This window comes from Taudactylus pleione, unplaced genomic scaffold (assembly GCF_031769625.1).
Source record: "Taudactylus pleione unplaced genomic scaffold, aTauple2 ptg000178l, whole genome shotgun sequence".
Classification (NCBI taxonomy): Eukaryota; Metazoa; Chordata; class Amphibia; order Anura; family Myobatrachidae; genus Taudactylus; species Taudactylus pleione.
The window spans coordinates 11,310,282-11,335,655 of record NW_028284580.1 but is presented as its reverse complement, the minus strand read 5'-3'; the positions used below and the strand labels follow the sequence as shown (position 1 = coordinate 11,335,655).

The window sequence follows — 25,374 nt, the reverse complement described above, 5'->3', positions numbered from 1 at the left end:
GGCACATTCAGCTGATATGATCTCATTTTCCAATACGATCATGGGCGATAATGTCATGCCCAGATTGCATTGCAAATGCGATCATTAATAAATGGGCCTCTTAGTGTGTCTCCCCCCTTCATTCTATGTCTCTGTGTGCCCCCCCCTTCATTCTATGTCTCTGTGTGCCCCCCCTTCATTCTATGTCTCTGTGTGCCCCCCCACCCCTTTTCATTCTATGTCTCTGTCTCTCCTGGGTCTCTCCATCTCTCCCCATCTACTCACCTTTAGCCGGAGTAGGGAGCCAGTGGGGGTGGTGATGGCAGGTAGCAGGCTGAAGCTCTGGGTCCAGGGAGGGTGATGCTGGCATCACGGTCACGCTCCCGGCAGCAACTTTAATAAAGTGGGCACTGCTGCTACCTGCTGCAGTAACGCCACTGAGCAACATGGGCCTTGCGGCAGAATGGGGACAGGCTTTGCAGCAGCATGGTGGCGGGCAGATGGAAGATACATACACATAGCATACTTACACACACACACACAGGTGGGTTCTGCTGCTAGCTTCGAACCTTCTCCTAGGTGCCGGGCTGCTGGGTGACTGTGATCCTTCCTCTCCCATGCTCCTTCTGCGTGCTGGCTGAACCCTTCCGGTTTAGCTGTCAGCGATTCCACGTCAGGTGAAATGTTAGCTACCTTACGCAGAAGCACTGCCAGCTAAACAGGCAGTGGCTGGGCACCTGCGATCAAGGTGGGTGGCTCACGGCTGGTGCAGAGACAGGAACAAGGTCTTTCGGGGGATTTCTGGGTACTCAGAACCCCCCTTCCCCTACATGTGCTACTATAACAGAGTGGTGAACATAGCTGACAATAGACTTTTTGCAGCAGATTCAATGATATGTGGAACTGGCCCAGAGTTATTCAACTATTTGGCAATTTCCACATGTGGTAAACCCACGGCTGACGCATTTTAAGTTCAGAGGCTGCATAGCAAAATCAGCATTAAGGGGCATATCCAATTAGCCCCTGTGGCTAATTTACAACTATTCAATTAGGTCCTATATCCCCTTGCATAACCCTGATTATTCCTTTTAGCTTTAGGAGAGGTGAGAAAAATTTTGCATTAAATGCTTCTTCTAGGTTTCATGTGTGGTGAAACCCATACATTCCAGCAGTTTACGCTGCATCTATGGATTACCACATTTTATCCCAGGGTTTACCGTGCATGGAAAATGCCAAATATTTAAATAGCACTGGGCGTGAAACCTGGAGCTTTTCCAGGGTGGTAAACCTTACATCTAATTGAATATATATGCCCTTAAGTGCACCCTTAGGGATTACCACGTGCGATAGTGGCCAGTAGCTCAGGGCAGAGCTGCAGCTGCACGGTAAATCCCGTGGGTAATTGAATCTGCCCTTCAAGTATTTATAAATCGATCAGTTTTCTTTTTTGAAGTAGACTATGACAATGGCGTACTCCTAATCTAGTTCCTAAGGAAACATGACGCATATTTTCAACGTGTTTTAAACAGCGGCAAAACTATAGCTGTAATGTGGTAATCCTCTGTAATGTGCACGACTCATCATGCAAACATAGCCACATTTCATTTAGCATGCAAAGACAATTACACAGTTAGACAAATGTAAATAAATTAAGATCCAGCCATCCCCGTCCTTTTATTTTCACTGTAGGAGGCATTGCTGCTGGTTAAGTGTTTTGGGTACGGTTCATTTCGCAAGAATCATGCAGCTGTTCCTATCCGACGCCAGATGGCGCAAGCCTACAGCTGAACGGAAAAGCTGCTCTAGACTGAGTGCCGCAGGAAGAGTGTGCTGCAATAGGCGCCCTGCTCCCCTCTAGTAGCTCTCAGAAGCCGCCGTTCTAGGATCGTTGTCTGCATCAGCACCACGGACAGCGCTCAGCTCTGCTCCCACCAGCCTGGTCATTGAGAAGAAGCATCTCGCTGTGAGTATTATTCCTTCTTATTAAATACACTGGTTATAGACACTCCCTGCCTGTAGTAAGATAGAATGACTGCACAAAGGCAAATAAAGATGCATGTATGTGTTAGCGATGTCACATGCAAACGTATATGCTCAACCATCATCGTGTTTAACCCATCATTTAGCAAGATACAAAAACATATACACTTTACACAGTCCTATAATAAGAGACGGGAAAGAACCTGGTTTTTTGGATTGATGGTTATTATAACCAGGATTTGTATTGTGGTCAGGACTGCTCGCCTCCATTTATGCGTAGCATGCTATTTATATTAATATTAGACATTGTCCTCATTCTCCAGATCTGGCAATAGAGGAATAAGAATGGTGAAGCTGGGGAGTAACCTGAGTGACAAAAACAGTAAGGATCCTTCTGGTGAAGATGGATTTCAAACGGTGCCTTTGATCACACCCTTGGATGTAAATCATCTGCAGTTCTCTGCCCCAGAAAAGGTAACATTATGAATGGATGTTATAGGAAAGCATATCAGTATGACTACTGGACCTTATTTCTCATGCATGGTCCTGAAATGAACGACACATGCAATACATTGTTATGGAGGAATGTATGTGTAAGAGATGCATTACTGGTCACAGCTATATACCATACATATGGGAGGTGGTTTGGTCCTGCATGATTCCATAGCTTGTTAGTGAAGAATATTCTAGTATTAGTTGGCTGTTTGATGTCTAATGGTGGACCTAACCAGGCATGGCAAGTCATATTAGTTATTCAGTGCTCCAAGTGGATCATCATTATTTTATTCCAAAATATACACAGTTTTGGGAGTGCATAAAATCAATTAATGAAAGTTTCTGTTAAACATCACTTCACATAATGAATACAATGGTCACAATAAGCTAAACATACATATGTTTTATAACTGGCCATTTAAAGAGGAGTACTGTGAAACTGAACATACTTGCAGCATACAGGGCCCTCAAATTTTCATATAACAAACATATATAGTCTTAATATGTTAATGTATTCATTAATACTATATAGCTTTTTTATTACATGCTTATCCCTTTTGTACAGTCATTTCAAGTATGTAAATAGTAATGTTTTTCAATATTTATTTGAAAAATGTTAGTGAATATTACTGTAAAGTGTATTCATTAAAATAGAATGTTCACTGATAGAAGTTTATAATTTACAAGTGGCAAGATACATATTCTGTTGTGTTTATATGCAAATAATGAAATAGGTTTATTTTCTTTACTCATATGATTAATTATCATAGACTTTTTTTATAAGGGGATAAATAATGCCTCCGCTATATAGACTTGGCGGGCTCTTTTACACGTATGCATATTAGTGCTTATATGTACTGTACTGTATGCATGTAATCACACACAAACAGAATAAGCATAGGTTGCCTAGTACTGTTTTACATAAACATGGCTTGCTAATACTCTTACGTGGAAACATGACTCACTCATTACAGATAGACACAATGACAGTCTTGTTACACACACATCTAGTATTCCTATGAATAAATATGCCCAATTAGAACTCTTACTCATACCCATGGACGGTTAGTACCCTTAGAGCTGGCTACTTCAATCAATATTGTCACTTTCATTTTCAGGGACAAAGTAATATTTTCAAATAGGATGATGATTATAATGAAATAGTGGATAATTAGCATTTAGAATATAAACATTACAACATAATCAATTATTACAAAAGGTGATATATTGTATAATGTTTGCTGTTGTTACAGTGAAAAGAAAATCATATGAGAAGAATATTGTTGCTCTGTTCACTGCTACTTGCTTTTCATTTTCTATTAAGTTTCTTTTTCAAAAAAGGACTGGCCACTATTAATCACAGAGGGTTACACTTCTCACAGTATCTCCTGTCTGTTTATAATGCTGTGATTTATGAGCAATTATGACTAAATATTTTGTTAGTGCCCCGTTTCCTTTTCTCTGTGAAAACACACCTATTTATTATGGAGTGATACTCCCACTGTGATATCTAATCTGTATTCAGCAAGGATCACAACTGCGATTACGCATGCAATTGGCTGAGTGTTGCATTCTGCTATAAGCATGCATCGCAGTGCGTGGACTAGCCACTGCAATCGGGACTGCGATCGCAGTGACTACGCAGACCCATCGCAGAGTGATTGACAGGAAGTACCATTTGTGGGAGGTGACGGGACGGTGGTCGGTGAAACGCAGGCGTGTCAGTGCGTTTGAACGCCATTGCAGGGGCGTGCATAAATTAGCCACTGCGATGCCATACGCAACTTGGCCTTTCACTGCGTGCAGTGAAGTTAGCAATTCCTGAGTAAGGTCTGACCTTGTGCAAGTGTGCGTGAGGCTCCGAATGTACTTGATGTTACCGATGGTTTTGCAGTCTTGCTAAATATTACGGATGTGTGTAAGGTAGGGTGGGCGTCCTTATGTAGTGCTTCGATGGCATAGCGATCGCAATGGATTAGCATATCATCGCAGTGAGACTGTTGCAATCCGTACTGAATCAGGCCCTGAATTTCTATGAGTATGTTTTTCCCATTGTGTTTGATTAATTTTGTAATTTCTGTTTGTAATTACATTATAGGCAAGAGTGAAGCTAGCCTTCTTGCTGCTTGAGATGAATTTTGAAACTTAGCACATTGTATGTAATTACAGATGTGCGCACATGAGCAAAGGAAAATACTCTTCAGCACACAATTAGATATTGTATACAGTTTAGTACTGTGCTGTGTTTAAAAAATATCACTAATTGCATCTTAACTTTAATTTAAACATATTCAAAGATGCAACATAAATGTAAGATGATGCAATTATTTAATAGAAAATCACAATCTCTGTTGCCATCACTGAATATAAGTTAGGAAAGTAAAGGAAGAGTGAGAAAGCACTCTCCAGGGGTTGTCAGTATCATTGGAAAGTGCAAATAATCATGTACAGTAGGTATCTCTGCTTCAGTGATGCCTCCCAAACATGCTCTACAAGATCCACATTGTGAGCAGGAAACTTTCATTTCTTTCTTGGCATGGTTCTGGTCAATGCTGATTTTTTGTTATGAAATACTTGGGGCTCCATAAAATAGCAATAATATTACCTTATTTTCTATTGCATTTTGGGCATTTTTGGAAAGTCATACCACTTTACAACTGCCGCTTGCTAACAACCCCTGCAAATAAAGTGTGGACCTGTACATCAATGGAAGATACATAGCTGGTACATGTAAAAAAGACACATGCTTGCATATACTGTAATGGTATAAAGCTGGTATTAGGATACAGGACTAGTACATGTAATCAGAACATTGACTGGCATATTCATTGATGGTGCTGGGCTGGTATTGGGGTACAGAGCTAGTACATGTAATAAGGACATACAGTAGGCTGGACTATTCAGTGATGATACAGGAGTGGTAAGACGGCACAATGCTAGGTCATGTAATAATAAGGACAGAGGGATGGCATGTTCTGTGATGGTCCAGGGCTGTTATGAGAGTACATGTAAGGTACAGGGCTGCTAAATGTGATAAGGATATAAACAAACATTAATGTTTCAAAAGTGGCGCTATGCGATCATACATGAGAGAATACATTACAACATTGATTGTTTATATATTGATTTCTTGGATGAGTGACACGAGCCTCCTTGTTTCAAGAGGCTGCAGTCTGTGAGATTTTTGTGCATATTTGTGAGTTATATCTATATATTTGTATATACAGTGCATCCGGAAGGTATTCACAACGCGTCACTTTTTCCACATTTTGTTATGTTACAGCCATATTCCAAAATGGAATAAATTCATTTTTGTCTACACACAATACCCCATAATGACAACGTGTAAAAGTTTTTTTGTGATTTTTACAAACTGAATAAAAAAAAGAAATCTCATGTACATAAGTATTCACAACCTTTACTCAATACTATGTTGATGCACCTTTGGCAGCAATTACAGCCTCAAGTCTGTTTGAATATGATGCCACAAGCTTGGCACACCTATCTTTGGGTAGTTTCGCCCATTCCTCTTTGCAGCATCTCTCAAGCTCCATCAGGTTGGATGGAAAGCGTCGGTGCACAGCCATTTTCAGATCTCTCCAGAGATGTTCAATTGGATTCAAGTCTGGGTTCTGGCTGGGCCACTCAAGGACATTCATAGAGTCATCCTGAAGCCACTCCTTTGATATCTTGGCTGTGTGCTTAGGGTCGTTGTCCTGCTGAAAGATGAACCGTCGCCCCAATCTGAGGTCAAGAACGCTCTGGAGCAAGTTTTCATCCAGGATGTATCTGTACATTGCTGCATTCACTTTCCCCTCTATCCTGACTAGTCTCCCAGTTCCTGCTGTTGAAAAACTTCCCCACAGCATGATGCTGCCACCACCATGCTTCACTGTAGGGATGGTATTGGCCTGGTGATGAGCGGTGCCTGGTTTCCTCCAAATATAATGCCTGGCATTCACGCCAAAGAGTTCAATCTTTGTCTCATCATGGCCTGAGAGTCCTTCAGGTGCATTTTGGCAAAATCCAGGTGGATTGTCAATTGCTTTTTACTAAGGAGTGGCTTCCGTCTGGCAACTCTACCATACAGGCCTGATTGGTGGATTGCTGCAGAGATGCTTGACCTTCTGGAAGGTTCTCCTCTCTTCACAGAGGAATGCTGTAGCTCTGACAGAGTGACTATCGGGTTCTTGGTCACCTCCCTGACAACGATCCTTCTCCCCCGATCGCTCAGTTTAGCGGAAGAGTCCTGGTGGTTTCGAACTTCTTCCATTTATGGATGATGGAGGCCACTGTGCTCATTGGGACCTTCAAAGCAGCAGATGGATGATGGAGGCCACTGTGATGGATGATGGAGGCCACTGTAATCATTGGGACCTTCAAAGCAGCAGATAATTTTTCTGTACCCTTCCCCAGAGTTGTGCCTCGAGATAATCCTGTCTCGGAAGTCTACAGACAATTCCTTGGACTTCATGCTTGGTTTGTGCTCTGACATGCACTGTCAAGTGTGGGACCTTAGATAGAAAGGTGTATGCCTTTCAAAATCATGTCCAATCAACTGAATTTACCACAGGTGGACTCAAATTAAGCTGTAGGAACATCTCAAGGATGATCAGTGGAAACAGGATGCACCTGAGCTCAATGTTGAGCTTCATGGCAAAGGCCGAGAATACTTATGTACATGTGATTTCTTAGTGTTGTTTTTTTTATTCAATTTGCAAAAATTGCAAAAAAACCTTTTTACACGTTCTCATTATGGGGTATTGTGTGTAGAATTTTGAGGACAAAAATTTATTTATTACATTTTGGAATAAGGTTGTAACATAACAAAATGTGGAAAAAGTGACGCGTTTTGAATACTTTCCGGATACACTTTATAGATGATAAGGACATAGGGCTGGTATATTCATCGATGGTACAGGACTGGTATTTAGGTACTTAGGAAAACAATGCCAAAGTATCCACAATGGGCCTGTTTTAGGGATGGACGTTAATGCGATTGCAGCTGCAATTTTGCATGGACCACAGCTGCAAAACTATGCTAATGGTTCCAAAACTTACAAGTGCATAGGGACGCCCACTGCTGCCTTGTCATCTGCGTCCGACGTCGGGTACCAGTGCAAAATCGGTAACATTGACGCACATTGGCCACCCGTACAGCCCTTGCGACATGTCTGATCTGTATCAATTACAGTGGCTCTCCTGACACTCAGAGAGCTCTCATGCTGCAAAGGAGATCGCAATGGCTAATTTATGCACTGCCATGTAACGGCATCTAAACGGTCAGGCACACCTGTGTTTTTCTAACCACCCTCCCTGTTACCAGCCCCAAATGGTGACTACAGTACCTGTGCGTGTGGACAGGGGCGCTGAGAGGGGGGGGGTACAAATTACCCGGGTCCGGGCTTGCTGGAGGAGCCCGGCTGGGGCCTGGGTCCGGTACCGCTCCCCCTCTCTTACATCACACAGCAGCCCAGCACACTCTGCTGTGTCCTGGGCTGCCCTGGAGACTGCTCTCAGCTGCTAAGAAGCAGCCACAGCAGTCTCCTATGCCAGTGGGGGGAGCAATCAAGCTGATCGTGCCCCCCACTGTTTATGCACTGGGATGAGGGGGTTCACTGCGCCCCCCTCGCCAGCGTGCAGCGGCAAAAATTGTTTCTGTTTTGTTTTTTAGATAAGGGAGCGTGGCCATGCCAGGCGAGATTAGGCCATGCCCCCTTATTTACCGGGGCCCGCCGTGCCTCTTGACGGACCGCCATGTGGAATGCAAGACAATTGTTGCACGTGGGACTTTGACGAATGCGCAATAGCAAAACAATCACTCGATCTGCGTAAAAATCTCCTTTGCGTACATCCCTGAATCAGGCCCAATGTGCACTTTTGTCATGTAGGACAGAATGACTAAATTGGATTCACTGCATTAAAGCTGAGCAATAAATTTACCTAAACAACCATTGTGAACTAAGCAACTAAGCACATTTATAACACAGTGGATGTTTTAAAGTAAATAATATTCCATCATCTGTTAGATCTTGATGAAAAATATATTTTTCAAAAATGTAGTGCGTGTGATATTAATGTTACAGTATGTAATTCCTCATGGTTCCATTTTCAAAACCCATGCCATCCCAATCATATTATTAGAACAACTAATCATGTTTTTAACAGTCTAGTAAAAAAACAGTGGAAGGTTTAATTTTAACATACAATTGCCAGGTTATTTTTTATTAATAAAATATTATCTCATTAATGTTTTAGGTGGTTGTTAAAACAAGGACAGAGTACCAGTCTGAACAAAAGAACAAGAAAATTAGAGTGCCAAAAATTGCAGAGTTCACTGTCAGTTTCACCGATGGGGTGACTGAAAGGTTAAAGGTATGTTATTTACATTCTAGTCACTGAGATTTGTTTTTATAGTGATTTGATTGCCTGCCTCATACATATTAAGTCTTTGGCCCTTATTCAGCAGTGCACTGCTGAACGCAGATTTCTGATGGTTGGGAATCTGTGCAGACGCCCGACACGTACTGCGCACGTTCAGTACGGGTCTTGCGTGAGCGCATGCAGTTCGGCAGCAGACTGTCAGTGATTGAGAGTCTGCTGCCGTTTGTTGGTGGGAGGGGGCGGCAACAGCATCCGTTTTCCGGTCACCATTGGGGGGGGGGGGAGAGGCCAGAATGTCCGTCGGCTGACAGAGAAATCTTGGCTTCTTTCTCTCATCTGCAGTGGCCAGCTTGCGTGACCCTATGGGTCACTTAGCAGGCCAATGTTCCCGCAGATTATCCGATGTTACATTGTACAACGCTGCTTGTATAAGTATTCTGATGCCACCTGCTGCATTACCATATCTGCAAGGACGGAATTGCAAAGCTGCTTGCGTGCAGCTTTGCAATTCCGCTCAGTACTGTTTCAGAGCAAAAGTTTGTTCAGAGCAAAAGTTCAAAAGTGTGTTTATTCAATCAGCAATGCATTGATGGTAATAAAGTTAGTAAACTGTTTTTAATTTCATTAGGAATCAGAATTTATTTTCATTGAAGAAACATATCTTTCCAAATTCCAGGAAACAAACAGAGATAAACAGATTATCCTGGGTCCAGATTTAGGGCAAAATTTACTAAGCGGCGGGTTCTAAACCCCGACGGTTTGGCTACGGTTTCTACTAAATGACACCAAAACCGCTGCCTAGTAATTTTAGCCATAGCCCTGTTCTATTCTATTGTAAAATGTTTTTTGACTGCAGTTTTTTAGCGGTTTTGGCCTTAGTAAATCTGTGGATAGCAAAAACGCAGCTAAACCGCCACCAAACCTCCGGGGTTTAGAACCCGCCACTTAGTTAATTTTGCCCTAAATCTGGATCGATTTTATGGTTCATTTGAATTTCAAATTTAATAATATATTGTCTTTTATTTACTTTAATGTTGGCTTCAGCACAAGCGCACAATAATATTAAGATTTATTTTACAATTTGTATTAAGCAAACAATCATTTTTGCTAAAAAAAAAAAAAGGGTCAGTTGAATCCACCCTTACTCCATAATAATATAGTATACTGTATATTCACTTGTTAGCATGTGAACTATGGGGTTTCCCATGAATTGCCAACACCCAGCCCCTCAATAAGGGTTATCCTTATTTTGGAAAGAATATTTCTATACCCATGTGTCCTGGATTTCAAGATTGCTTTATTTATAAAAATCCACCCTTATTTGATTTTGGGTTGCAAGTACAGTTAAACAATCACAGTATACATTAATGGTGCATTAACAGCATGAATCTTGGGAAAATAAGTAGTGTGAGCAAAATATTTTAGGTTGATAAAAATTGACTATCCTGGGAAGAAACATGGGAGATCTACTCAGGATAACAATGAAAGCTTTGGAGACTTAAACATTTCATGTAAACAGGATGTAATAGTAGTCTATCTTATCTATCTATCTATCTATCTATCTATCTATCTATCTATCTATCTCTCTATCTCTCTATCTCTCTCTCTCTCTCTCTCTCTCTCTCTCTCTCTCTATCTGTACTTACCTACCAGAAAGTCTCAAAGGTAATGGGTTTGTAATGCCGGCTGTCGGGATGCCCCCTCTCAGAATACCGACAGCGGCATCCCAATGGTTGGTATCCCAACAGGGGTCAGGTAAGTATACTTACCCTCGCCCCTAACCTTATCCCTCCCTTCTTGTAGCCTAACCCTCCCCGATAGTGCCTAAACCTAACCTTCCCCCCTTAGTGCCTAACCCCCCCCCAGTGGTGCCTTGCCCTCCCCCCTAGGGGTGCCTAACCCCCCCACTAAAACCTAACCCTAACCTCGCTACGCCCCCCAAACCTAATCTCCCCCCCGCGCAGCTAATGCTATGGGTGCCCTGGACTTACCTCATTAAGGCTGGCGTCCTTCGGCATTCCGGCGTCGGGATTAAGATAGGCGTCGGTATTGCGATGCCTATATTAAGTCCCTTGTTGGAATTTGGATGTCGATATTGAGACCAGCGGCATCGCGGCCACCGGTCTCATAACTACATCCCGTCTCAAACATTCTGGATGATAGATATCATACCTGCATATATGACGCCCCCATTTGAAAAGGTGAATATTCACAGTCACATACAGTATGCATAGTAAGATCTACTTGAGAGCTTTGAGGTACCGTATATCAGTGCTCAAAGATATTTCTCATTTGTAGATTAGAATGTTTTCAAAGTGTCAAAGCTTGTGATGTAAATACATTTCACATATAGTGAAATCTATCTGAAAGGATACAAACTATGTTAACATTTTGACCATGGTGACAATTTACAGATGTTGACATGTTAAATATTGACATTTTCAACATATCAACATCATAACTGTCGACATATGACTGCATACCTATGATCCATTACTACCAGTTTCTAATGTAATGATGATTACTTAAAATCAAAATAAAAACACCCTCTCTGTAGTATTGTACTGGCTGGTGTTTGCTAATGCTTTTGTTTTGATAAAGGGGTGTGCAATATGTATCATGTTCACAAAACGTTGCCGTAGTTCTGTTCACATTTTCTGAAGAAATTCAAATTTTCTTAAAATTGTAGAAGTGTTCTAGAGATGAACAGACATATAGTGGCTCATGTATAATGCACAAATTTGGAGGTCTGGGGTCTTCTTCTGTCCATGTACTGTAGGTATCCATGGCTTTTCAAACTAAACCCCTCATGAAATGACTTGTTCCCTAATGAGCCCTAATGCAAATGACTAAGTAGTGCAGGGGCACCTCTATTTATACATATTCTAACAGTCTGAGTGGGGTACTCCAACAGAAAAGATATGTCAGTATTGTAAGATACACTATAGTGCATCTTATTAGTTTAGGTATTTTAGGTAAGTTGAGTAACAGGGGGCACTGCATGAAGCAACGCAGGACCCATTCTGCGCATGCGCTGAATGGGTCCGCCCAGTTTTCAGAGCCAAACCACTGGATTTACAGCCTCATGTGCCGCAGTTTCCAAAGTTCCAAACTACATGCACATTTGGCCAAACTGCCAGAAAAAAACAGATTTGTTTTTAAACATGGTTCTGACAGGTAAGACAACATGTGATCTGATATATCTGGCCTATCAGAATAGAAAAAAAGAAAATTGTAAGTATGTATTAGGGTTTATAACATTGACCTTTTTAATTATGGGGCAATAATAATTTATCAAGCAGCCAATATTAATGTATTTTATTATTAAGGAGGCAATATATTGAGACACTTATACTTTATTAATATTTTATAATGGAGGCAATATAAATCATGTACTGTATTTACCTATATATATCAATACCTTTGTGTCAGTTGTTATACTGATAACCTGCTTTGTGATAGAAAAGTTGTATTGTCAGACTGAATAAGTACTGCAAGTCTCTGTGACCTTGGTACAAATGCATACAATATATTTCAGTCACTTTTCTATAGTACATCTATATGAGGCAGACACTGTAGCATTTATCTAAACAGATTGGACTTTAGTGAATACATTGAAGCATATACTGTATATAAACATGTTGTGTATGTTACCATTTGCCCACTTTCATGCAGTCATTTCAGATCCATACTGTTGAACCTGGTTATTGAGTTACCCAAAGTGGTTAAATAGTTGGACTTCAACAGATTTCATCACTTTTATTGAGGTTTAACATTTTACATGTAGTAAACATTGTGGTGATGTCTAAAACAACCTGCATACTATGATCATACATATGTTGTATAGGTCATTTTGGGAGCCTACACTGTAGTCAGAATACACACTGCACCTCCATAGTAGTAAGATCTCGTCCTCTACTTTCATAACATCCCGATATTGAACAATCCATACGCAGAGTATCACTTTCTTGTTTCTCATAAACAGATGATTTCACAGATGAGTGCTGCATCTAAAGGCCCCCATACATCTGCAATGTATTGGAGCAATTCCCCGATCCATAGACGCCAGGGTCGGGCAAATCACAATCAGTGTATGATCGGAATCAGCAAATCAGGGATTTTCAACATGAAGAATTTCACCGATTGCCAGACAGATCAGTGATTGTTGATGGTCGCCGATCTGCATTTCCAACCGATGGATCAGTGATTCTGGTCAGATCGGGGAATCGGTGAAACGTCCGGCAGATGAATGGGGCCCTTTATTCTTCCAAAGTAAATGCACAAATAAGAAACAGTTGTGCACTTACTTATTAATAAATGTTATAGCTTTATGTTGGAAAATTGTGCAACTTCCTTATCTACGTTTACATGGCAGGAGTTATTACGTAATTACCGGTAAATCATAACAGTGTTTACTATTACAATGACACTCTTGCCATTATTTGTTCATTGACAAGTATCATTGTATAAAGCCCAGACTCTTCTAAAGCTTATTCTAAATGGCTGAATTTAATGAAATCCCTTATTGTGTAGGGACATATATTTTTAATTTCTAATGTATTCCTAATTACTTTCCTCCTCCAGGGTGCTCATAACTTATGCAGCAGCAGTTTATATTCACTTCCTTAAATTATTCCACTTTCTTGTTCAGTTGGGAAAAAAGCAACCATGGCAACCAGTCACGTGGTCTGGGAGACAATTGTCAGACATTTATACTCACACAGTCAGAACAAGGCCCTCTTGCACTGAAAAAAAAATAAGCAAGGTTAAAAATGGAGAAGAGCAGGTCCATATGCACAACATTGGGTACTCCTACAATAGAGCCAATCAGACCTAGGCTGGACAGCATACGGCTATATTTTCCCATTGGGCAGTGTTTCCCTAGTCCTGTCCTCGAGACACCATGGCTGTGCAATGTTTTCTATATCTTCTTTCTGGAGCACAGGCATACTTATTGACTTTGTAAGTACCCCTTACAGGAGAGTCCCAGAGGGAGCAACCTTTTCCAGTGAGTCTAGCTGCTTTGCTCATTGTGCCCCACACACTGGCCCTCATTCAGAGGCGCTTGCAAAATGCGAGCGCTCGTTCTGAGTGTGGGCGGCTGCTTCTCTTTTAAAGTGCGGCCTCCTGGTCACTAGCTAAGCTGTGGGTTTCCACCCACAGCTTTAGCGACCGACCAGGTTGATGGTTGCGATGGTCAAGACCATTGGGGCTTGCGATGAGACCTTGAGGTTGGGTCTCGGCAACCGCAAGCCCCAGGCAGCTTCCCTGCACCATCGACAGCCGCCCCTTTTGTAGTGAGCTCTGGAGTGAGAGAATTTCTCTCTCGCTCCGGGGCTTGCGCACGCGCAGTGCGGCCGCTGCACGTGCGCAGGGCCTAACCATCGACCTGCTTGAGTGCTCAGCGCTTGCAAGCGGGTCTGAATGAGGTCCACTGTTTGATGTCATCATTAATAGCATTGGAAGTCTAAATATCAGTGTGATAAAAGTCCATATGAGGATCAGGCTAACAAAAGAAGTCAAACCCCATCTTGATAGCACTGGGAAATTTCCAATACTCCTGAGTGGTGGATGTGGATTAATATAATGAATATATGGTGAAAATATAATTTTTCCTTACCACACTACAGGTCCCAAAATCCAGGCCATCTTTAAGTGGTTGGGAATTCTAATACTTGTACTATACCTTCCAGTATTCTCATGGCTGCCAAGGCATAACAGCAGAAAACTTTGTCATCTAGGGCATGCTGGGACCTGTAGTTTGTCAAGTAGAAATGAAGTTAATAAAACACGCAGAACCATAACTAGGGATGGGTGAGCAGTTCCACCACAAAAGGTGCAGAGCCTATGGGTGACACAGTTGCTCTTTTTTGACACCAGCATCTGGATTGCAATGTGCCTGGAATGGTATTCTGCAGCCTCGAGATCCACAGCAGAGGATTCCTGGTCCTGGTGGCCATGTTGTGACATAATGACATCACATGTTCAGTGGTGGGGCTGGCACAGGGTGAAATATTGCCCTGCCAAGGCCCTGCACACACAGAATTAAAATAATTTTTTATCATAAATAAAAATATCCCCACACAACCATCATTATTTCATTTATTGCACACCTACTGTAAGCCTTGGAGCCTTGTGAGGGGTTCTCTTGAGTCCATGGAAACACAACTTGACAAAATAAAAAAAATATCTTACAACGATCACTTACTCCTTATGGGACTCAAACATATATGACTAAGAAGTAGTGTATCACTTCTATTTATAAAATGGGGTTATCCTACTGTCTCAGGCGTAATTCAGAGGTGGATCCTAGTAAGACATTTAAGTGCCCAATGTTTTACTTCGGTGCATGCATCTGAGACGCATTGCACATGCATCCCATTTGTTATAACCAGGGAGACGCATATCAAAATTGCTTGAAGATCCATGCAGTGTTGATGGGCATTCCTGGAAGGTGACTTGGGGCTCTATTTACTACAGTCTGCATATTGAATGCGGATTGTAGTGTGATATTACCGAGTGAATTCACATTGTGAATTCAGGCAATATAACAGGGATTTACTATAAATCCCTTGCAGGGACAGAGCTTGCGATAAAGCTCTGTCCCTGCGGATCCCATCCGCACTCTAGTCGCGGTATATTCGGAAAAAATACCGTGACTAAGAGCCCGCGCATACGCCGACCCACCGTCGCTGCTCCCCCCCACTGACGCTAAGCCCCGCCCCCCGCAATCGCGGACCCATGCGACCCCCCCCCCGAGACCACCCCTCCCTTCATTACACTTACCTGCATCCTCCTGGCCTCCGGTGATCTTCTCCGGGCTTCCCGATCAGGTGATCTCCCATACTGCACTGGGGCCCAATCACCTGATGACCAGGCAGCAGGGCACTATGGGAGACCAGCTGACCGGAGAGGAGCCATCACCGGAGGCCCGATCACCGGTCCCTGGATTCAGGTAAGTAAAAAAAAAAATTTTTAAATTTTTTTTAATTTTTTTTTACAGCAATCAGCTTGCGGTCTGTTTAGACCACACAGCTGATTACTGGTACCGGCTCCCGCCTCTGCTCTCCCCGTTAGAGCAGAGTGGGAGCCCGGTAACCGGGGGAGACTCTGGATAATGCCACCTCCAGGTGGCGTTATTATCACAGGGCTTCCCCCGGTAATTTTTTACAATTTATTTTTAGTAACTATGGTCGGATCACATTTCCCATTACAATTATGGGAAATGCGATCTGCTTTACTAAAAATAAGTGATACTTAGGGGTTGGAGTAGAATTTTACTAATTCTACTCCAATTGCCCTGTAATAACTACAGGTGAAACTAAAATAATGTGAAAATGGTGTGAAAACACCCTTTTTCACTTTATTTTAGTAAAAATAATGTTAATAAATAGAGCCCTTGGTCACATCTAGAGACGCAGTTCCACTGACACCGGAAGCTATTGATAAATGGAAATTCTGTGACTGCCATAGGCAGGTACAATGCCCGATGGTGCAGCTAATGATCTGCCAATAATGCATCTTTGTACTAGAGATGTGTGGTTCGGTTCTCCTGAAAAACGAACACACATGAACTTTGGGGTCTGAGTCAAACCGAGTCCTGGCTCTGATTAATTTTTTGGGTTCCGAGTAGAACAACGTCCCGGCTCGAGTTTTGGATTACATGTAAATAAGTTCAATTTACATGATTATAACTGTTTTTATCAATATTAAAGAAATCCAGAACCAAAACCAAATCCAAACTAAAACACTTGAGGGTGGTTTTACCAAAACAATAACATTTGAGGATGGTTTGCAAAAATCAAAACCAAATCACAGGGGTCCGTGCCCATGACTACTTTGTACACACATCAGCGGATTTCCTCTGTGGCTGGAGGGTGTTTCAATAGGACATCCATGGACCACAGAATTGTCATACAGACGCAGTAGTGGCTGCAACAAAAGTTGCAGCCGCTACACCACTGCGCCCCCACCTCTAAATCAAGACCATTATGGCGTGATACAGTACATTGAAGTTTTATGCTGCAAGTTTGATACACTAATAGTGTATCTTACACTGTTTGCATAAATTCCCAAAAATTCACATTTTATGTAATATGCACAGGATTCTTTATATTACACAAATTGCATATTTTATATTGTTTACTCTCCCCATACATGCTCTAAACCATGCTAGTGGTTGGAATTATGGCCCTCATTCAGACCCTGTCACAAGCGCTGAACGCTCGCAACCGGGTCGATGTTAAGGCCCTGCGCACGCAGAGCAGCCGCACTGCGCGTGCGCAAGCCCCTGAGCGAGAGAGAAATTCTCTTGCTCCGGAGCTCACTACAAAATGGGCGGCTGTCAATGGTGATCGACAGCTCACCCCGTTTTGTAGGCGGGGCGGGGGGATGGCTACACAAATGGAGGCGTTCCTGCCGTTTCTTGGGCGGCCGCACTGGCATCAATAGTGATGTCAGTAGGGAGCTTCCTGCTCGATCAGAGCATGAAGCTCAATGGGGCTTGTGGTTGCTGAGACCCAACCTTAGGGTCTCGTCGCAAGCCCCGATGGTCGCGATCGTCTTGACCATCGTGACCATCAACCTGGTCGCTCGCTAAAGCTGTGGGTGGTAACCCACAGCTTAGCTAGCGACCAGGAGGCCGCACTAAAACATACATGCGGCCACCCTCATTCAGAGCGAGCGCTCGCTTCTTCCGCGTGCCTCTGAATGAGGGCCTATGTTCCTCGGGATCTTGAATTACTTTGTGAAATAATACTCTCATAAGGTGAGAATTCTCCTTTCCATTCCCCAATAAGCAGCATCACTTCCAAGACACTGCCATCAACAGTTATTGACGGTGAATGGGGATTGACTAGGAATCAATATTCTCTATTTGCAAGAACTTGCTGCCCTGTGGGGGCCCAGGTGTGCCCTTGCTCCTCCTGCACCCCCATGGCTAAGCCTCTGACTTCATTGTATGACTATACAAATATATCAATGCACCTTATCAATAATATGCAGGTTGTGTTTTGTCTGGTAGGTTTTAGATAATTTTTTTACAATTTTTATATTTTTTTGCTATGGCGAGATATGCAAAACATTCACTTAGAAATCAGTCAAATCTAAACTTATTATAAATTGTGGCAGGACTGTGTAAACCCTGGTAATGATTTCATCACAGTGTTCAACAAACGTAGAAGTGGGGACATGTGGGTGACATTGTTTCTCTTGCAATCTTTATACAAGCGGTAGCTTTGCTTTTTTACTGTACAGCCTGTCGTGCAGAGGAACCACACAGCTGGGTAATAGACTTACTTCCTGTTGTGCTCAAAGATTAAATACAGATTTGTCTAGTAATTGTGAGGATGATTTATGACAAAGCGCAAAGCAAGGCAAAAGCAACTTTTGCATGTAAATGGCAGCTTTGTGGGCATACATGGCATATATCAGCTGTCTTCCTATACCTTCCCTTTCTGTCCTCATTAGCAAGATTGTCTTTTACTCTGCTCTTTGCTGTTTCAAATGTATTCCCTGTATCTTCTATACACCAGAGAGATCTGTCTGGCCAGAATCTTATAACCCTCACTATGCCTGCCATTGTTCAACTTAATGTTTGTGCTGTGGAAAGATATTACTTACCCTGCCGTGCCATATCTTCATTTCTTTATAAGCTGATATATTTTGTTAACATCAATGGAAAAATTTAAGTTTTAGCACTCTAATCAAGTGATTTTTAAACTCATTATCATCTATATTTTAATCATACAACAAGCTGTATTAGGGCAGGTTTAAAAATGAATACCATTATCAGGTTACCACCTCAGGGGACATGACACACAGAATTTAATTCTCTCATTATCACAATCTTCATTCAAAATAATAAAAATGCTGAATAGTGTGAGACAAGGTAACTGTCAGTCATTTGGCATAAAATGCATGCATGAATAGGGACAGAGAACTGCAGGTGATTGACAGTTACCTTTGCCCATAACATAGATGCTGCACTGTGTAACAATTTGGCAGCATTAACCCTCCACAAAATCTCATCCAGCGACAGACAGCCTGGGTTGGTTTCCTCTTAAGTGCGTGGTTCTATGATAATAAGGGCCACAAAGACATTCTAGGGGCTTTAAAGCCTGCTCTAAAAAGTGCTGTTTCTTTTTACCAGCTTCCTTGGACTGTAAAAGCTAGGTTAATTAACAAGGTTTGGGATGGCTGCATGACAGGTGTACAACTGCCTTCATAAATTAAAATGTGATGAATGTTTTATCATGATAATGCTTTTTGTTCATGGCATTACTATAAGACTAAAGTGAGACCCTTTTCCCATTGGCAACACCTGAGGGATAACTTGCAACTGTTTACCAGAAGAGTATATGAAGTTTTCAAAGAGAGTAGTGTAAGCATGAAAATAATGTTTCCACTAATAATAAAACACATAAGGAGCAGGCAGGGAGACACTTTGTTATAGCTTGGATACATTTAGGACGGGCTAGTCAGAGCCGTAATTAGACTTTTTGGTGCCCTGTGCCAGAAAGAGCATTGGCGCCCCTCTCATTTTTCAAAGGGACATGATGCACCCAAAAAAGGGCCATGGCCTCATGGGGAAGGGCCAGGGAAGAGATAGGGGAGGCCAGGAGATGCTGGGGATGAAGTAAGAGGAAGCTACAAGTGAGAATCATAATAAACAGAAATTCGACAGGCCCAAACAGCGCCCCCTGACCTGTGGTGCCCTGTGCCATGGCATCGACCGCACTACCCTAACTACGGCCCTAGGGCTAGTAATAGGGTTATATAAGGATTAAGGTTAAAAGGGAGGCTTACTAAAGTGCAGTTTTATCAATGTGTACTGAGATGGTGTGTGATTAAGCATAAAAACATGTTTTATTGTATTGTTATGCTTAAATGTTATGCCATTTCAGAGCAGTGTACTACTGAAGATCTGTGTTATCTGGAGTCATTCTGTGTGATATACAATAGCTCAGGGATACAGGCACAGCAATTAAACCTTCAAAAGGCCCCACACATTATTCTTAGAATCAATAAATAAACCCAATATGACCGTGACCCCCAAATCACTCAGCACAAAATGCAAATATTGACAACTAAAAGGATGAGACAGAAAAAAAACCCTAGTGACTGATAACTAAAGAAAAAAAATATTTCCAAAACATATACAGATTATTTATTATGTATTATTTATTATGCAAATGCAGGAAATGTATGTGTGCAAACATAAAAAGCTAAACATATAAAATCATATGTCTCACTATACAATTACTCACTCACTATACAGGTTCAACAGAGTGTTAGTTGAATTAGCATTAAGCCGATATGCAAAAGACAATAATCCAAAAATGACACCACATGTTACTTGCTGGCTGCAAAATTTTATTGCATGCCACCAAGATCACTAACTTCTTACAAAATTCCACCAAGTCATATACTGCAAAACACCTCATGTCAAAGAGACAACCACACATGCCCCAAAACCTCACCATCTAAAGATGGGATTACCCATTTCGGAGCCCAGTACATATGAAAATGTGGCCAAAACTCAGAAAATGGGAGTTTCACAGAATTTGACCCCTTAGTACATCCTCTCCCTAGTGTGTCCAATCATGTTGGTGGGATCTGTCTGAATATACAATACCATTTTATAAAAATAAATATACAATAACACTTCCCCAATAGCTTGATGTGTGGCAATGGGAAAATAATTATGGGAAACAAATACAAGTAGTATTAGAGATTAAAGGTAGAATTTGAGATTAAAGGTAGAATTATCTTTAATATATAAAGGTTGGGATACTGCACATCTCACTTCTTCCATATCATTATGGTCCTGTCCCCCTTTGCCACAATATTGTGTGTTGTGGGGTAATGATGACGTAATTCAAAGTGAGTTGCGTTATCATGCCTGCTTCACGGGAGTAGTAAGTGCAGGGGCGTATCTATAATGGGATCGGGGTGTGCGGTGCACATGCGTCCAGGAGGCCCACACTGCACCCTTTATACTTACCTGTTCGTTGTCTCCAGAGTAGCATCTCCCACTCTGTAGCATCGGGACGGCAATGCAGAGCAGCAAAAATCACTGGGAGACCATCCACAGCTTTTGCGAGCAACCAGGTGATGGTCACGATGGTCGCGACCATTGTGACCATCGGGGCTTGCGACGAGACCCTTGTGGTAGGGTCTCGTCTGTCGCAAGCCCCAGAGAGCTTCCTGCTCTAACAGAGCAGGAAGCTCTCCATTGACATCACTGGTGAACGCCTCCGGGTACGCCTCCGTTTGTGTAGCCACCCCCCTCCCCGCCTACAAAACGGGGCAAGCTATCGATCACCATCGACAGCCGCCCCCTTTTAGTGTGAGACCCGTAGCAACGGAGCGCCCATCGCTGGCCGGGTCTCGCTTATGCGGAAGCCGGAGCTGGCTCCGGCATGCGCAGTGAGAGACCATCGACCCACTTGCGAGCGCTGTGCACTCGCGAGCGGGTATGAATCAGGCCCTAAGCCAGCTACTGCTGCACCACCCACCGCGGCACCGCTAGGGAGAGGAGGAGGCATGCACTGAATTTGCACACAGGCTCCCTTTTCTCTTAAAACGCCCCTGAGTGAGTGGGATCTGGGATGGTTGGCTACTCTCCTGGGATCTAGTAGAACTCCCCCAAATTCAGGAGTCTCCAGGAAATTCTGGGACATTAGGTAAGTATGGTACAAGTTTACAATTAAGTGCAATTCAGAAATAAGTAATAAGAATATGGAAGCAGTGCTTACATTCAGTTTATACAAAAAAGTTTTGATAGGCTTTTACAAAATAATAGGGAAAGACAACTAAGGTTCTCATATGCACTACTATTTCAGGCCAATCTTTGCTACTGAACATCGTTGACTCAAGTTCTTCATGTCACATAGAAGGGATCGTTTTATGTGTCAAAACTATGTAATACACCATAACCTAATTAAGTTGTGCAGACAGACCAATACCCCAAGGAAGACTGTTGGCAAAACTTATGCTGAAAGAGCAGTTTGGAAATGAGACAACGGAAGTATCTAATTCTTGATTTGACATAAATAAATATAATCATAGTTGACAATATAAATGACTTTGGAGTATAATAATAGAATGTTCATATTGGCTGTTCAGTGCTATGTTGCTTCCCTCATATTCTTTTGCACATCACTTCCTCTGCATTATCTATGAGGAAATTATGTTTGAAATAAAAATGCTCAAATTGAAACCACTGGGTGTGATAACACTGGATTAAAATTGATCTCTTGTCATTCTATGAAATTGCTTGCTTGTTATTACATTAGTATTTAGGGCTGTGGAGGTGTGGAGGAGAGTACATAATTGGCTATGATTCCCCTCTATGTCCCCAAATGCCGTCCTTTCTCCAATATCTGTCATGTATGTAGAAAACAGATCACAAGTGGTGCCCTCAATGTCAGTGGTACACTGGCACCTTCAGTTTGCATACCGCAAAGACTAGTCCTGCATGCCAGACTCAACTCCTGAGGACAATATGGTGTCATACAGAATCTTACTCTATGTAATAAAAAATGATCTGTGTATTGATTTCCTATATGCTATGCAACACTTTACTATGTTATATTGTTTGACACTAATTTCTAAAGAATATGATACAGTTGTGTAAGAGTCATGGGACTAAGGGCCTGATTCAGACCCGCTCGCTAAGATGCATACTCTCGCTGCTGTCGATGGTATGTAGTGTGTAAGCATTGTACGCATGTGTATACCTTAGCGAAAGTTCACAGTGCACTCGCTCTCTGCGCATAGACAGCACAGCAGAGTGAGTGACAGGAGAAGCCGTTTGTAGGTTGTAAAAGGGGCTGGCCATTAAAAACGGGGGAGTGGGTGCAAACGCAGGCGTGCCTGAGCATCTCAACGGGGTTTTAGAGGTGTGCATAATTATAAGACAGCATCATAGTACACGTCACCTGGCTTGTTTTTACACTAAAGTGCTCGCAGTGCTTGCGGCAGGGCATGGTCAACCTCAAGCGCTGCGATAGCATCCGATGTACTGATGGTTGCATACACTTCCTGGACATGATGTGCACAAGTTGGTATCTTAAATCAGGCTGGTGGGTGTCTGCATACACTATGTGATCACTCTCTAAGAAATACTGGGTGTGCTAATGCATTGCTGTGCGACAGCACGCCTACGCAATTTGCATACACATCGTGTGAGCAGCTCTGTATCAGGCCCTAAATTATAAAGAAGTAGGAGCTCTGTTATTATTGTACATTCAGTATGTGTAATGTTTCTACGATATGTACTACTATAATAAACTACCTGTTTATTATAATTTGATAGTGTTATTCTACTAATGCATGTAAATAATAGCAGAAATACAATTAAGATATTCTTGTGCAGGGAATAAGCGGGTATCCACTACAAGATCTGAAAATGACTGCACGATTACGACATTGTAATCGTTTATTCGTTTGTCAGTCGTGTGATGAGCCTGCACTGAACCAGCAGTCGTTCAGTGCAGGGTCATCAATAATCTGGAAACATGCTGAACCTGACGATATCATCAGGTTGACCAGCATGTTGGAAAGATGATAGATGTCTAAGCGACCAGCGGGCACGCGCATCGCTGGTTGTTTTAGACACTTTTGCAAACGATTTGCATACGATTGAAAGATCAAACGATCGTTATCGTTCAATCGTTCATAAAAATCGCAAAGTGGATTCCCCCTATAAATATGCTTCTGTCAATACTCGCTCTTGTGCAGGGAATAATTCAATGCCCTGTAAGGTCCTTACCTACTAGCATCAAAGTGCATATTTCTATCTACTCACATTTTTTAAAGCTAATAAAGCCAATAAAAGAGTTATTGGAAAGGAATGCATAAGTTCCAGTGACCCTATAACCACTAGTGTTTGCACTTTAGTTAGGCCTAATTCTGAGTCAAATGCATCTGTGAAAATTGACGCATCTCTCTTTTTTGAACCAACTGCTTATGCTTCTGAATCACAAAACACGGTGTATGCGTGTGCCGCACGATGTGTCCGATGTCGTAAGCAGGTGCATGTGAGCTGCATCTTGTGTGAATGGAGATCAGTGTGAAGTAATCATTTCTGGGTGGCAGTGAGTATCAAGAAGCACAGAATGGCTATCTCTGATAGAAGAGTCATGGACGTGTATGTACATCTCCGCGTGATTCTGAGTCGTGCGTAAGGGTACAGGAAGCCTGTTTCTGATGGATCTCTTGCACCTACCGTAGCATGGGGTTGGTGTAATTGCCAATACCAGTGATAATGGTTGCATTTGTGGACATTAGAACAGTGGGGTGGTATATGCCTGCACTTTCAGATGCTCAGATTTGTGACTCAATTCCGCCGATTGTCACATTAGAATATGAAATGCTGCAACCTAAGGGAAAAGCAGCAGCAGAAGCATGCAACTCAGAATCTGGTCCTAAGTTATGAGCATTGCTGTTTTTCTGATGCTGCCAGCTCCATTTGCTTGTGTTCACTGAAAGTTAATGCATTGGAGTCAATAGAGTGTTCTCCATTGAACCCCCACTGACCACAACTACGAGTGCTCACTACTACTGTGTGTCAAATGCTATATAATAATTTACATAAGGTGCCTCTGGAGTGGGTAACCAATCTAAAGAAAGCACCCTCAGACTGTATTTAAGTTTATATGATACAGAACAATAGTTTGTGTAAGTTTTGCTGATTTAAATAACCCAAAAGAATGCATCTGTAGAAAGAAATCCCAGTTTTGCAAATTGTTGTCATATTATTCAAAAAGGCCACAAAATCAAATATAGCACTATAAAATCATAATAAATTATATTTTTCAAACTGTCTCAATTGGTTACTTTAATTGAATCAAATAATTAGTCATAGATGAGGAATTGAACCATTGGTAACACTTTTATGTTGTTAGTATACAGTAAGGACCTCATTCAGAGCAAAATGCGAGCGCTCGCTCTGAATGAGGGCGGCCGCATCTCTAAAAAGAGCCAGTCTCCTGGCCGCTCGCTAAGCTGTGGGTGACCACCCACAGCTTTAGTGAGCGGCCAGGTTGATGGTCGCGATGGTCAAGACCATCGGGGCTTGCGACGAGACCCTTGTGGTAAGGTCTCGTCTGCCGCAAGCCCCAGAGAGCTTCCGGCTCTATTAGAGCCGGAAGCTCTCCCACTGACATCATTGGTGATGTCAGTGGGACCGCCCACAAACGGCAGGCGTTAGTTTGGGAACGCCTCCGTTTGTGAAGCCACCCCCCTACCACGCCTACAAAACCTTTTGTAGTGAGCCCCGGAGCGAGAGAATTTCTTGCTCGCTCCGGGGCTTGCACACGCGCAGTGTGGCCACTGCGCGTGCGCAGAGCCGAACGTCGAACCGCTTGCAAGCGCTCAAGCGCTTGCGAGCGGGTCTGAATGAGGCCCCAAGTGTATTGTGTGTTACATAAGATTGATTGCTACTCACTGTTGATCACTAGTAGAAATAGCTATACGTAAATGTTATTATCTAAAAACATTTTGAGAAGAAAAAAACATTTAAGAAAAAAA

The 25,374-nt window shown here is 42.4% G+C and overlaps 1 protein-coding gene across 1 annotated transcript in view; it reads left to right on the top strand.

Moving 5' to 3' along the window:
• The first annotated feature begins 1,800 nt into the window (after positions 1 to 1,800).
• Positions 1,801 to 25,374, top strand: part of NSG2 (neuronal vesicle trafficking associated 2) — a 50,415-nt gene continuing 26,841 nt past the window's right edge. Inside the window, exons 1-3 of the mRNA XM_088475810.1 lie at positions 1,801 to 1,942; positions 2,283 to 2,433; positions 8,713 to 8,829. Coding sequence (XP_088331936.1) covers positions 2,305 to 2,433; positions 8,713 to 8,829 — 246 coding nt within the window. The 5' untranslated portion in view covers positions 1,801 to 1,942; positions 2,283 to 2,304. The remainder of the gene's footprint in view (positions 1,943 to 2,282; positions 2,434 to 8,712; positions 8,830 to 25,374) is intronic.